This window comes from Dryobates pubescens, chromosome 29 (genome assembly GCF_014839835.1).
Source record: "Dryobates pubescens isolate bDryPub1 chromosome 29, bDryPub1.pri, whole genome shotgun sequence".
Lineage (NCBI taxonomy): Eukaryota > Metazoa > Chordata > Aves > Piciformes > Picidae > Dryobates > Dryobates pubescens.
In genome coordinates this window covers 13754005-13768967 of record NC_071640.1, presented here as the reverse complement: position 1 = coordinate 13768967, position 14963 = coordinate 13754005, and the positions used below count along the sequence as shown (strand labels likewise).

The following is a 14963-nucleotide window of genomic DNA, read 5'->3' as shown; positions in this document are numbered from 1 at the left end:
CCCGCCCCACAGAGCAGTGGTGAGGCATGCAGGGATGGGATTTTTGGAGGGAAACAACCGGCCTGCAACAAGCTGTGCCAGCCCCTGCCCAGCTGTGACTCCAGGGCTGGGAGGAATACCCTCCGCAGCAGTAAGCATTCATCCAGGCAAGCGTTCTGCCCCTTTCCCTTCTACTTTATTTCAGAACTTATCCCTCCCTCCAGCTCTTCTCCCCTTCTCCATCTCCATGCTGTGAGCAGGGCCAAGTGCAGGCAGGAGCTGTAAATAACTCATTTGGCTGCCCCAGCCCCAGGGGCTGGTGCCAAGGCTGACTGCATTTCAGGCAGGCTCTGCCACAGCTGCCCAGGCTCTAACAAAAGCTCCTCTTGTCCTGCCACAAAGAGCCATTCTTCAACAAACTTCTGGGTGAAACACTGCGCTAAGGTGAGGGGGGACAGGGGATGCCCAGGGATACAGGGTGTTAGGTATGGCACTGCCAGGCCCTGTGCCTGGGGGAGGGCAGCGGCTTTGACGGTGCTGCAGGGGGTGTGGGCAGAATTGAGAGAAGCAGGGCAAGGCGTGTGGCAGGGCTGGCTCAGCCCTTTTCCCTCTGCATCCTGATGGCAAGAGCAGTCTGAGGTCTGCTGGTGTTTCCCCTTTTTTGATGTTCTGGTGAGTTCTGGTGTCACAGAGCCATGGAATGGGCTGGGCTGGAAGGGAGCTCCAGAGCTCACCCAGTCCAAGCCCTGCACTCAGCAGGGACATCCTCCACTAGAGCCCTGTCCAGACTCACCTTGAATGCCTCCATGGATGGGGCCTCAACTCCCTCCCTGGGCAACCTGCTGCAGTGCTCCAGCAGCCTCCTGGGGCAGAACTTGTTCCTCACCTCCAATCTCAATCTGCTCTGCTCTCATTTCAAACCACTGCCCCTGGGCCTGGCCCTGCAGGCCTTTGGGAGCAGTCTCTCTGCAGCCTTCTTGTAGCCCCTTCAGGTACTGGAAGGCTGCTCCGAGGTCTCTGTGGAGTCTTCTCCAGGCTGAAAAGCCCCAGCTCCCTCATCCTCTCCTCATAGCAGAGGTGTTTCAGGCCCCTGATCATTTTCATGGCCTTCTCTGGACCTTCTCCATCAGATCCATGTCCTTCCTGTGTTGAGTGCTCCAGAGCTGGTTGCAGCACTGCAGGCGAGGTCTCACTAGTGTCAAGGCAAGTAGGGCCATGGGGGGTCAGCCAACACTCTCCAGTCCAGCACTGGCTTTTCTTGGTCCCTGGGAAGGAGGGTTGCAGGCATCCTTGGCTCCTCACAAAAGATTGTATCTGGGTTGTCTGCAGCCCAGGACAGAAACACCTCAAAACCCCCTGCCCTGCAGCAGGTCCTCAGCTGGCAGGGGCACACTGGAGAGGGTCATGACTGCAGCTGTGGTTTGCAGCGGTTCAAAGCCCTCACCTCAGTCTCCTGCTGCTCCAGGGTGGATCTTGGTGAACTTCACAGCTCTTCTGCTTGGCATGACCACAAAACCATGTGAGGGGCCAAAAGAGACAGCCCATGCATGCCATGGGGCAACACAGCTGAGAACTTGGGTCCTTGAAGCAGCCCAGGGCCCCAGCAGCCCAACTCTTCTGTGGACATTGGGCCCTGGGCACTATCCCTTGCAGGGTGGCTAAGCTCCTGTGTGTGGAGCCATCTGCAGATGGCAGCACCCAGCCACACACAGGTCCCTGCTCTGTGCTGGTGTCATCGTGTTACCCAACGGTCCCAGGCTCTGGCCACAGGTGCTGGGGGCTTCTGCCCAATCCACTCTGGCTGAGCTGGCCCTGGTGCTGCTGTGTGCCTAGGTCATGGGACTCAGAGGCCCTAAGTACCCACCAGGGGCATCATCCCTGCTGCCCAGGTGTCCTGGGGCAGCACCCAAGGTTGATGGTTACAAGTGCCAGGGAAAAGCTCCCTCCTGCTCTGCCACCAATCCTGCATCTCCTGTGGAAACCTTGTGGCTGATGCTGTCCCTGCTGCTGTCCTGGACATGGTCCCTAGGGCTGTGCAGAGGGAATGGGGACAGCAGTGGGGATGATGCTGGCAGCTCTGTCCTGCAGCTGGCAGGGCTGAGGCAGGTCAGGCTGGGAATGGTGCCCTGCAGGCTGTGCAGTGCCCCTTCTCTGGGCTGTCAATCATGAAAGGGCAGAAATGCTGAAAGGGGGTGAGAAAAGATAACAGGAAACAGCCAGCCCCAGAGCTGCAGTTGGCCTCTGAGGGCTCTCTGAGAAGCACTGAGCACGCACCAGGGTGGTGGCATGGTGCTGTGCCCAGTTGCTGCCCAGCACCTCACCACCATCCATCCTTGCTCCCAGGATCCAGGCAGCTGGCAGAAGCCAGGGTGCCCCAGGGGGCATAGGCCCCCAAGGGTGCTCAAGGACCCCCAGGGAGCAGTTTTGGATCCCATGCCCAGCAATATGTGTGCCAGGGTATGCCCCTGCCAGCTCTGGGCACAGTGCTGTGCACCTTGGGACTGCACTCCCCACCTTTGCTACAGTTTTCCCATCTATTTTCCTGTGCCAGGGCTTTTGGGGAGACTTGGTGCCTGGACAGCAATGCCAGCAAAGAGAACAACCAACCATCTGGCCAGACAAGGGCAGGCAGGTCCAGAGCCCTGGCATGGGAGGCAGCTCTGTGCAGAGGCCAGTGAGGCACACATGTGCCCACTTCCCCTTTTGGTAGAAAACAGCCTGGCCAGGACAGGTGCCCAGGGCTTGGCAGCAATGAGGAGCTGCTAGTGCCACTTCAGAAGTTTCAAGATGAGTCAGTTGAAGTCAAGGTCAGGCTGGCATCCTGTTTGCAACCAGGCTGCGGGTGGCAGACAGGAGGCACCTTGGCAAGGCTGAGGGCAGGGCCCTGCCTGCACCAGCATGGGCAGGGCATTCAAGGCCCCGGCACATGCGCCTGGCAAGGCACCAACTGACTCCAGCAGCCACCAGGAGGGAATCACCTATGACCCTGCTGTTGGCACAAAGGGTGCCAGTGGGAGTACCAGGCTGAGACTCTGGAGCTGATGCCATCCTCCATCTCCACCAGCTCTGCTGTGGGCAGCCACAAATGCCAGGGAATTGCCTCGTTCCAGGCTGAGCCCAGTGACATCCCCCTGCTGGGCTGCTCCTGGGTGACCTTGGAGGGAGCTGCCTGTGCCAGGGGTCTGCAGCCAGCCCCAAGGATCCTGCCCTCAGTAACCAGGGCTAAAAGCAGAGCAGCAGCGATAACGACGAGGTGCCAATGCTCTGAACAAAAGCATTGTGGGGTGTGCTTTGGCACAAAGCTTCAGCTGGCAGAGCTGCCCCATGGGCTCAGCAGTCCCACCGGGCAGCTTTTACCCCCTGCACTGCCATGGCTCTGGCAGGAGTGCTGCAGGCAGAGCAGCCTGCTGGGGCTCAGGACCCTGCCCCGCAGGGCTGGGTGCCCAAGGTCAGGGTGCAGTGGCAGGGCTCAGAAGGGGTAAGGATTTCTACCCCTTGTTCCCTCCCCCATGATGCCCCAAACCTCACCCCTGCCCCCTGGCACCTCTCTGCCACAGGCACAGGAACCCGGTGGGGGAAGGGCAGCTGGTGTGAGACTCCACTGTCATGGGAGCAGACCCTTCCACTCTGCCGGGAGAGCTGTGGTGCAGCACGGGGATGCAGAGCCCATCCCAGAACCCCAAGCCCGGGATGGGTACCTGGGAAAGGCACAGCCTGCCCAGGGCAGCCCGGCTGGGGCAGGCTCTTGGCAGAACAGCCACAATTCAGCCTTGGTTTCAAACCTGGCATCTGGGGAACGCTGGGAACTGAAATCACATGTAGAGCCCTGAGCACCTTCTCCAAGGAGCCACAGGCTGGCCAGAGGGTGGTGGTGGAAGCACAGGGGGATGGGGAAGGATGCCCAGGCACAGAGCTGAGCAGCCCCTGCACCAGGAGCCTTTCCAGTGGATGCCAGGGCACAGCCATGAGGCAGCATCTGCCACGGGGTGTGCGCTAAGCAAGTGTCCCACACTGGCATCGAGCATGCACCCAGCTGTGGGCCAGCCACAGGCAACTGCCCAGCCACGAGGCTACCCTCTCAGGTATGGGACTTGCACAAGACAAAGATACCCAACCAACAAAGGGCACTCCCCTGGGTGCCCACTCAGGCCAAGGGTAGCCACCCTGCCATGGGGCATTGACCTGGCCCTGGGCATGTACCCAGCCCTGGTGCACCTCACAGTCTCTGCAGCACAGGGGAAGTGCTGGGAGTGGGCTGTGCCAGCTGCCATGTGCAGCAGGAAGGAGCCATGGTGGGGCCAGGACGAGGCAAAACCACAGAAAAGAGGAAGCCCTCGAGTGCCCCAGCCCAGTGCCAGCAGATGCCCAGGCAGAGACACAGGCACCCCAGGCACTGCTGCACCAGCCCTGCCCCGGTAAGTGCGAGCTCGGCACTGCTGCCTGCCACAGGGACGGGGCCTGGGAAATGGGTAAGTTGTTGGCACTGCCAAAGGGAACTGGGCACTGCCTGGGTGGGCTGTCCCCTCCCAGAGCACCCTCGAAACGGGAGCAGCATCCCCATTGCCAGGGACTGATGGGCAGAGGGACCCAAAACACCAGCACAGGGTGCAGGGAGCCAGCAAAGCTTTCCCAACCCTCCCTTCAGGTGCAGCTGGAGCCTGAACCCAGCTCAGGTGTTCCACATGCTCCTGGGCCAAGGCAGGGAAGGGATTTTTTTTGCAGTAAAGCTGCAGCAGCTGCAGTGGAAAAGGAGGGAGTCACTTCAGAGCAGGCTCCAGCACACTGCAGCAGCTGGCACAGCCCTGCTGGGCAGGGCGCCTTGGCCGCTCAACACGGGTTAGAAGTTACCTTGAGAGGAAAGCCACGGTTGGTGCCCATGGTAGGGCAAGCACCTTGTGGTTGGGGTTCCCATGTGCCTGTGGGCTGAGCCCCACCAGCTGCAGTCCCAGTGGCTCCCTGCCCACTCAGCTGTCCCTGCCAGGCACTGGCCACTGATGCTGCAAGCTCCCACACTGCTGGGGCTAGGGAGAGCCCTGCAGTCACAGCAGGAGGGTGCAAGGGTTGGGGGCACTTCCCAGGCAGGAGGCTCCACTCTAGCCCTAAGCAGGGTTTCAAGCCTCCCAGTGGCTCCCAGTGGAGAGCAGTGCCTGGTGCTTGGGGCAGGAAGGGAGAGGCAGCTGGAGCCCATCAGCTGTCTGGGTCCCTGCTCACACTATAGACAGAGAAGCATGACACAAAAACTACTATGGGGAGACAGCAGGTACACAGGAGACCCTGGGGTGGGTCAGGGCCCACAGAGGTGCCAGGAGCAGTGCTGGTGCCCAGGGTCCATGCAGAAGCCCTTCCTTCATCCCCTCCAGTACCAACTATCCACGACCCCTTGCACCCCACATGCTGACAGCCCCTGGGGCCCCTCCTCTTCCCAGGCCTCAGTTCTTTCCTCCGAGGTAACAACCAGCTTGGCAGCATGTCCTGGGCATCACCGCTGCGGGCTCGGCCTGGCATGAAAGCAGTGCTCACTGCTGGGGTTCTTGTAACCACCCTCTGGCACTTGAAGCACTTCCTCACCCCCTCGGAGGTCTCCAGAGAAGCCTCCAAGCACGCTGAGCCGCTGCTGGTTCTGGTGTGGGAATGGCCTTCAAAGCAGGTCCCCAACATTAGTGGGGACGTTTGCCGTAAGCTGTATGGCATCACAGGCTGCTGGCTCACCATGGAGAGGCAGCTCCTGGGCCAGGCAGATGTGGTGGTGTTTCCCCACACCAGACTCCAGCCTGGCAGGGACAAGCTGCCAAAGGAGAGGCCACCACAGCAGAACTGGGTGTGGGTCTCCCTGGAGTCACCCTCCAACACTAAAGGTCTATCCAGATGGAATCAGACCTTCAACTGGGTGATGACCTACAGACGGGACTCGGACATCTTCATGCCCTACGGCAAGCTTGTGCCCAACCAGTCAGCCACCGTGAACATCCCTGCCAAGACCAACTTGGTGTCCTGGGTTATCAGCAACTACCAAAGGACTCAGGAAAGAGCCAGAGTCTACAGAAACCTCTCCAGGCACCTCCATGTGAACATATACGGGAGAGCCAACAAAAAGCCTCTTTGCAAAGATTGCCTCCTGGCAACCACATCCAAGTCCAAGTTCTACCTGGCCTTTGAGAACTCCATCCACCAGGACTACATCACCGAGAAGCTGTGGAGGAACTCCCTGATGGCTGGCACCGTGCCCATAGTGCTGGGCCCGCCCCGGGCCAACTACGAGCAGTTTATTCCCGCAGACTCCTTCATCCACGTCGACGACTTCGCGTCCCCGGCGGAGCTGGCCAGCTTCCTGCGCACCATGAGCGCCAGCCGCTACCGGCAGTTCTTCGCCTGGCAGCGCGGGCACAGCGTGAAGCTCTACAGCGACTGGGCCGAGCGCCTCTGCACCATCTGCAGCGCCTACCCCAGCCTGCGCCGCGGCCGCCTCTACCCCGACCTGCGGACGTGGTTCGGCTCCTAGTGCCGGCACCGCCCTGCCTGCGCGCTGGCACACGCGGGCAGATGGCACGGGCGGAGGCAGCGCTCTCCTGCAGACCAGGACGTAGGGCATGGGGGACATAGCCTCGACCTCCCCTCCCAGCCCAGCTGTTGCCACACCAGGACCTTGGGCGATTTCACACGAGTTCATTTCTTGTCAAGCAGGACTGATCCCCTCCTCCCCCCAGCCTGACATCAACCTTGCCAGGGTGCTTCAGAAATAAAGGAGAGTGCTGCAGAGGCTCTGCCTGTGGTGTGGGGGCTGGGCAGGGGGCTGATAGTGGGCTCAGGATTCTCCAACACCACCACCCCCCGATCTGTGCCTCAAAAGCATCTTCTGCTGGGTGGCAAAAGCCCAGCTCACCCCATGGTGACGTTCCCGGCTGGGGTGGAGGAGCCATCCTCAATGCAGCCTCGGGGGAGCCCAGTACCCTGTGGCAAGGATGGAGAGCAGAGCAGAGGCACAGCCCAGCAGCTCACTTCACCCACTCCTGAGCTCCAAGTGTGGCTGTGCCAGTGAGGCCACCGGATGCCTTCCAGAGCAATCTCGGCCTGCTCAGTGCCAGGCCAGGTCAGAAGGAGGCTGTGGTTTTGTGCTGCCTTGCTGTGGCAGGAAGCCAGCAAGCTGCTGGTGTTCAGAGCCTTGCAGCAAGCCCAGATCAAAGATGGGCACCCTAAGGCACCAACAGCCTGCTCTGTGTGCCCTTGGTACTGCCAAGACCTGGCACACCCTGCACCACATACACTCCACACACCCCAGGCAGCTGCAAGGCCAGCGCCCTGCGCCCTGGGCACAGGCAATGTTCAGGTGCCTCCAGGGGAAGCACACATCTAGGGCCCATGGCAGCATCAGATTTGGGTGACAGGACATGAGGGACTACTGCTCCAACCTTGCCCTGCTCCATGCCCCTCACCCTTTGGCTTGGTGCCATCCACCCCCTTGATAGCAAGTGCTCGTTTGGTCACAAGTTTTCCCTCACTGCAGCCTCACCTCCATTCGTGCCACCCCTCTGGGACCTGCTCTTCATACCCAGTGTGCAGCGGCACCCTTCAGCAGCTGCTCACCCAGACTGGCCCAGCTCTTGCTGCACTTGGCAGGCATGCCAGGCTCCTCTGCTTTCTGTGGCTTCCAGTCTCTGCTTTGCTTTTTGTCTTCTGGGCCAACTACACAGAGTAGGGGAGCTGTGAGCACCCACAGGCAGGGTGCAGGAGCAGCAGGATTTGGGGGTCTCAGGATGGGGCCAGGACTCCTGCCTGGCCTTTACTTGGAAGGTAAAACTCAGCTGATGGAAACGTGGAGAAGCAAACAGCAGGGGACACCTTCTGCTACCCAGCCCAACAACTGCCAGTCTCCAGCACCTGCCAACAGAGCACCAGGCAAGCAAAGCACAGCAGTGGCAGAGGGTGCCTGGCTGTGTCCCCAGCCTGCAGACCCTAGGCTCTGGAAAGACATAGGGGTACACAGGGCAAACCAAGAGTATCCTGCCTCTGCTGGGCTGGCACCCAGCCTGGGATGCACCCACTCACCTAATGACCACCAAGAGCAAACCCACCACTTCCTGGCAGCTGAGCTGAAGAAGGGGCTGCTCACAAGGCTTGGCAGATACATTGCTTCTGCTCAGGGTGGGGAAACAAGTTCAAAGAGTCCCTCAGAGGTAGCCTGGTGCCCAGCTAGGCTGCAGAGGCCATGGCAGTGAAAAGGGAGGTGCCAGCACCCAGTCACTTGCTGCCCAAGGCTGGGCTGGCATCTCTGATGTCCACCACCTCAGGCCCTAGCACTCACCCAGCCTGGCACCTTCCAGCTGGACCACACTCTGCCTGCCAGTGCCACACTGGCAGCCCTGCAACCAGGACAGGTCAGGCTTCCTTTGCTCGGCCCTGCCTGCCCTGAGGCTGTCTGCAGCATCTGCTGAAGAAGCCTGCAAGATCCTGCTGGGCTTCCACCCTTCTAGAAAGCAGCTATGGAAAAACAGCAGCTCACCCTCATGCTCCTGACCTCCTCTGCTTTGGAGGCCCACAGCCCTGACAACCTACTGTCCCTCCAGAGCCAAGCTGCCACCACTCCTGGGAGTGGGCTGAGATGCCCACAGCAAAGGGCCAGGTGCTGCTGGCATGATGTGAACATCTCCACTGCATGTGGCTGCACCGGTCCAGCCCTGCTGCACCTCACACAGCCAAACCCACACTGCTCTGCTGCCTGGCACCATGCAGGAGCAAAGAGGCAAGGAAAGGGTTAAACTTACTCTCATGCCCTAAAGAACCGAAATTTATTTCACTGCCAGAGGGAACATGATTAAGAACAAAAATATAAAAGCCATGAACTACAGCAGGCTGAAAGGCAGAGGGGTGAGAGCAGCACGGACAGGATGGTGGTGGCCCCCTGGGCTGGCATCCCCTGGGGACAGATGGTCACTGGCCAGCCAGGCTGAAACAGGGGGACAGCAACTGGAGAGGGCACAAGGTGACACTGGGGACAAGGGCCGGGGAGGGCCCCACCCCTCCCCGCCAAAAAAGAATGCCACCAAGAGGCCACAGATGGGTGAAACTCTGCAGGGGGGCAGCTGGGGGCTCCCGAGGGTGGGCAGAGATGCCGGGGACCCCGGCCCTGGGCACAGCACCCTAGCCCTGCTTGATGTGACAGGGAGGAGGCAGCTGGGGAACTAGGCACACTACAAAGGCTTTTGCTTTTTAAAACTACAATGGAAAGCCATTTGGAATACAAAATAAAACCACCCCCTCCCCCCCCTCCCACCCCCCCCCCCAAAAAAAAAAAAGCTAAAAAGTATTGATTTCTGGGTCCTGCAGGAGAGGGGCTCAGCTGGGCTGGCACCAGGCAGGCAGCTCCACTCAGTGACCCGGGCACACCTGGCCTTGGTGGGGTGCAACGAGGCAGCAACAGCTGCCCCCCAGGAGAGGTCAGAGGGGAGCCGACGCTGCTGGGACCAGCAGCTCACAGAGCTGGGATGGGCTGGGAGCAACTGCAGAGTGGGCACCATTCCTGTGCCAGGCTCCCAGCCCCTCCCCTGCCCTCATCTCCAAAAGCCCTAAAGCAGCCCAGTGAGCACCCAGGCAGGACTTGGGAGCAGGGCTGTGCCCGTGGTACCTTCTCAGGGCAAAGAGGCGAGGAAGCTGCCCCAGAGAGCCAGCCCAGCCGCTGTGTCCCACAGCCCCTGGATCAGTGGTTGCTGTTGCTCATGGAGAGCCCAGGCTGCAGCACTTGAGGGAACATCTCAGCCTTGTGGAAAGGTGGCATGTAGACTGGGGAGGAGGGTGCCAGGCTGTAGCCTTGGGATGTCACCGGAATTGGCAGGCCAGTGGGCACCAGGGACTGGTTCACGTCATACATCACCCCCTCCGCCTCGTTGCCAAAGGGCAGCAGCAGCCGTTTGCCTTTCTGACGCCGGTTGCAGAACCAGACTCGGACCACCTGTGAGGGACAGGAGACAAGGGAGGGTGAGGGGGGCAGGCCCAGGCACTGTGTAAGTGACAGAGACCTTTCTGCTGGTGACATCTTCACAGCCCCCTCCCTAACTCGGCTCCTCCAGGGGCATGGGTTCATACAGGCTGATGACAGCTGCCAACCTTGGACACCCCCACACAGCTTCCAGTATCAAACTGGCCTGACGTAGGTGCTCAAGAACCGTGGCCATGGGGATAGCCATCCAAACCCTCCCAACCTACATCTTTGTCCAGGTTGAGGTCCTCGGCAATCTGGGAGATCTCCTGGGGGCTGGGCTTCACACACTTGCGGAAGAAGCTCTCCAGGGTCCCCTTCACATTGGTCTCGATGCTGGTCCTGCGTTTCCTCTTCCGGGCTTGAGCCAACACCTGCTCTGCATTGCACATCTGGAAAGGAGAGACCACACACTGGGTTACAGGGCTAGCAATGTCCCCACCATGCTCTGGACATACATCTGGCTGCCTGCAGAGGTCTGGGAGGGATGGGACAAGCTTTGACCCCACAACTGTCCCCTGAGCACCACTGCACTGTGACTAGAGCAATTCCCAGCGTCCCACCACTGCCTGTAGCTGGGGCGGGGGGGGTAGATGTGTCCCCCCACACCCCACCAGGCAGCAACAAGCTGCACCTCCAACTTAGCCAAGATTCTACCAGGAGCTACCACAGGGGCTCAGTGGGGAAGGGAGTTCAGGCTGCCCCCCAGCCTGGCAGGTGATACCCAGTGGTATGCTCACAGCTGGACTGAAGCTGTGCCAGTGAGACGCAGCTATGGCACAAGACACCTGCTGCCCGCCCCCTTTTTCTCTCCCAAACCCCACATGTAAGAGAGAAGCTGCAGCCAGGGTATGGTACCCCCATCCCTCCCTCAGCCCTGCACCTCTTGCATGTTGTCCGTGTTCTCTGCCTCGTTGAGCCAGCGTTGCAGCAGCGGCTTCAGCTTGCACATGTTCTTGAAGCTGAGCTGCAGCGCTTCGAAGCGGCAGATGGTTGTCTGGCTGAACATCTTCCCTGTGTGGGCAGGCAGGACATCACACACCGCCCTGCCTCTGCGCAGCAGCCCCCCAGAATCCCTTCCCAGCATCCCTCCCTGGGACAGGGGACTAGGAAAGGCCTCTCCCTGCAGCTTCAGCAGGGGTGCAAAGCACTGAAACACTCTCCAATAAGCAGATGCAGCTGTTTTAAACTATTATCTGTTTGAGGCTCTACAGAAGGATCTGGACGGGTTGCATTGATGGGCCGAGGCCAGCTGTATGGGGTTCAATAAGAATAAATGTTGAATCCCACACTTGGATCACAACCACCCTGTGCATGCTCCAGGCCTGGGGAAACTGCCTGGCAGAAAAGAACCTGGGGGTGTCAGTCAAAAGTGGCTGAAGAAGAGCCACGGTGTGCCCAGGTGGCCAAGACCATCAGAATCCTGGTTTGTATCATCAACAGTGTGGCTGGCAGGACCAGGGCAGGGATTGCCCCTCCATACAGGGCACTGGTGAGGCCACACTTCAAATCCTGGGTTCAGTTTTGGACCCCTCACTTAAAGACACTGAGGTGCTGGAGCAGGTCGAAATGAGGGAAAAGCTGGCGGAGGGTCTGGAGAAGAGGGCTGAAGAAACTGGGGTTGTTCAGACTGGAGAAAAGGAGGCCGAAGGGAGACCACCTGGCTCCCTACAACTCCCTGAAAGGAGCCAGGTGGGGGTCTTACTCTTTGCCTGAGTAATAAGTGATAGGACAAGAAGAAACGGCCTCAAGTTACCCCAGGAGAGGTTTAGATTGAAGGCTAGGAAAAACTTCTTCCCCAGACAGGTTGTCAAGCCCTGGAACAGGCTGCCCAGGTCAATGGTGGAGACCCCATCCAGAAGGGTGGATTTGGTGCTGGGGGAGATGGTTTAGCAGTGGACTTGGTAGTGTTAAAGGTTGGACCTGATGGTCTAAAAGATTCCATGATCTATTCTGAACTGGTTCCCTGTTATCAAAACAATTCCAACTTGAGCAGCACTTAACAGGGCTGGGGAGCCCCAGCAGCCCTGGGGCGGGTGCTCACCGCCTCGTTTGCAGGTCGTTAAGGAGCAGAAATCTCTATTGCCCAGGTGCTCCATCCCCCTCCCAGGCCTCTCCCTTCCCCCCGGGTGTGGCGGGAAAAAAAGAGGACCCTTACCCACACCCTTACCGTAGAGGGTGCCCAGCGCCAGCCCCACGTCAGCCTGGGTGAAGCCCAGCATGATGCGTTTGTGCTTGAGGTCCTTGGCAAACTGCTCCAGCTCTTCGGAGGTTGGTGTGTCCTGGGCAGGGACAGAGACATACTGAGAGGGGACAAAGGGCTGCCGGGACCCACATCTCTCGATGTGTTGGGGTCAGCGTGAGACAGAGATGGGGACAGAGGAGGGCCCAGCTGAGTCCTGGGCAGCACCAACAGCCACTGCCCCCCCTGTGCGATGGGATCCTTGGAGTGAGGAGTTGTGTTTTTCCTAATCCCTGGAGAAGGAGCTTTGCTCAAGGACCCAAAAAGCTCCTCCAACCTATCCTGATCCCCCCAGACACCCATACACAGCAATCACCTCAGTGGCCTGGCAGAGGCCAAGGGTAGCACAAGAACCTGGGGAAAAGCAAGCAGGTCTCAGGAGCACCCGAGAGCTCCTGCTCTGCCCCAACATGCCCTGAGAATGTCTCCTCGGGCTATGCCCTCCTGACCAGTGGCAGCACTCATTCACCCTTGGCCCCAGGACTCCCCACTCCTATGCATTCCATGACACATCCCCAAGGGGTCAGTTACCACGGGCAGTGGCCACCCCATTCCCACACTCTTGCCCACCCCTCTGGGCAAGGGGGGCAGCTCAGGGAAGCGCCCATGACACGAACGGGGTTCAGACACCTCTTTGCCACTAACAGGGCCTTTCCTCCTGGGAAGGTGCTCATCCAGGTGCCCCCTTCGGCTCTGCACTATAGCTTCCAGCTGCTGCGGGGCTCCTTTGCAACTTTTTGCCATATTTCCACGTTTGCAGCGCAAATCTCAGGTTTTGTAGACATCCCTCGTGCCCCCGAGTTTCGGCTTTTAATGCCCGACGTACATCGGCTGTGGGAAGCCCGGCGCATCCCTGCCACTCAGTAATCCTGCCTCTCCCTACGCTAAAACACCCCCACCCCCCCGGCCCCAAGACGGCGGGCTGCGACCCGCGGCTTCCCTCGGAGGAACGCGTGAGAGCTCTCGAGTCCCCGCGGCGCGTCCTCCGCAGCAGCTCCGCACAACCCCAGCCGGAACCTTGCGGCCGATCCCGGCACCGCCTGCTGCTGCCGGCGGCGCCCGTGCGTGGAGGAGCGGTTTGTACGATACCAAGGCTTAAAAAATATTAAATAACCGCAAGGCACAACTGCCAATCGTGCCGACAGCCCTTCGAGCCCAGCCCCTCCTCTACATTTGTTCTGCCCGCACCCCGACTGCCGTCGGTGCCCGCGGAGGTCCCCCCAGGGGCGTTCGAGGCAGCAGCCACCATCCCCATAGGGATGAGATCTGGAGGGAGCTGAACCCGGGGGAGGCGCGCTGCGTGCCCCGAGCTTCCCCGAGCCGGCTGCAGCATCGCGCACTGCGGACCGTCCGCAGGAACAGGTCCGTCTACCGTCCCGTGTCAGGGAGGTCAGCGCCGGGCCAAGCTTTCCCTGCGAGTCCCTAAATTCTCCTTTCTCATCCCAACGAACCCTGTTCCGAGGTGCTTCCCTCGCGGAGGGACGAGGCTCTGCTGTGGGACACGTAGAGCCGCTTTAGGGCTGCGCCCAGGGGGACACCGGCAGAGGAGCAGGTAGAGCCGCCCCAGCGGGGTCTCCGCTGGCTTCTGCCGGGGAGTGGCCAGGCAGCTCCCTGCCTCGACAGGGCCCCACGGCAGCCAGCCCTGACCGGGCTCCCTGCCCCCGAGGGACGATGGACAGAGCGGTGCCCCAGAAAGGTGCCGGACTACCTAGTTCGCCGGGGTCAGGGCAACCCGTCCCCATCCCGTCGGGTCTCACCTCGTCGCCGCTGTCGCTGGAGTGTCCGCCCTCGCTGGCGGCGGAGCTGCCGGTGCTGCTCAGCCCGGAGAGGCCGCCGGAGCCCGGCTGCAGGGCAGGTGGGCAGAGCGGGGGTGCGGGGAAGGCGTTGGCGGCAGGGCCGGGGAAGGGCGGGCCGGGCAGGGCGGCGGGGCCGGGGGCTGGGGGCCCGGCCCACGGCGGGGCGGGCCAGGCCGGTCCGCAGCAGCCCGCGGCGCGGGGCTCGGGTTCAGGCTGGCGGCAGGGCCGGCCCGGGCGCGGTTCCGCTTTGGCTGGGGGCCCGGGAGGGGGCAGCCAGGCGCGGGGCGGTTGCGGGTCGCGGGCGGCCTCGGGCTCAGCGGCGAAAGGGAAGAAGAGCGGCTGGGCGGCCGCCCCGTCGAAGCTGCTGCGGGGAAAGGGTGGGCTGCCGTCGGGCAAGAGGCCAAAGGGGGCGGCCGGCAGCCCGCCGTCCGGGCTGAACATGCTGCCCGAGGCCCTAAGGCTCCATGCGGCGGGGGGCTGCGGGGCTCGGCCCGCCTGCCCGCCGGCCGCTGCCTCCCTGCTGTGGCACCACCAGTGCCTCTGAAGGCGGCGGGGCTGGGCCGAGCCGGGCCGGGCCAGGCCATATGGAAATAGAGCCCGGCCTCATTGGCCCCGCACCGGTGGGTCGGGCGTGAACTTGATCCCCCAGGCGAGGGGAGGGGGAGGGGAGGGCAGGTGCGAGGGAAGGTAGGTTGAGGCCGCCCGGGCCGGTGCCCTCGGGCTGTGGGGGACAGAGGGCCGGGGTCAGTCCCGCTGCCGTTCTCGCATCCCTCCGGCCCCGTGCTCGGGGGTGCTCTGCGGGACCTACAGCTCTAAATGTTGGAGCATCATCGCCCTCCCCTTCTCCCCGCCTAGGAACTCCCCAGCGCTGCCGGGTCGGGGCACGGGCAGGGACCCAGGGTTGCTTTGGGAAATGGGGACACATCATGAGCAGAGGCCGGGGGTCAGGCCCGGCTGGCAGCCTGCCTGCAGCCGC

At 61.3% G+C, this 14963-nt stretch overlaps 2 protein-coding genes across 2 annotated transcripts in view; both read right to left on the bottom strand.

The window, feature by feature from the left end:
• Window positions 1–14963, bottom strand: part of ABCA2 (ATP binding cassette subfamily A member 2) — a 129331-nt gene that overhangs the window by 33366 nt on the left and 81002 nt on the right. The window lies entirely within an intron of this gene.
• On the bottom strand, window positions 9541–14428 carry LOC104300181 (POU domain, class 5, transcription factor 3). Its single transcript, XM_054174530.1, has 5 exons — window positions 13949–14428; window positions 12120–12231; window positions 10833–10963; window positions 10177–10341; window positions 9541–9922 (listed from the first exon to the last, which is right to left on the bottom strand). The coding sequence occupies exons 1-5, from the start codon at window positions 14426–14428 to the stop codon at window positions 9671–9673; spliced, it is 1140 nt and encodes a 379-aa protein (XP_054030505.1). The 3' UTR covers window positions 9541–9670.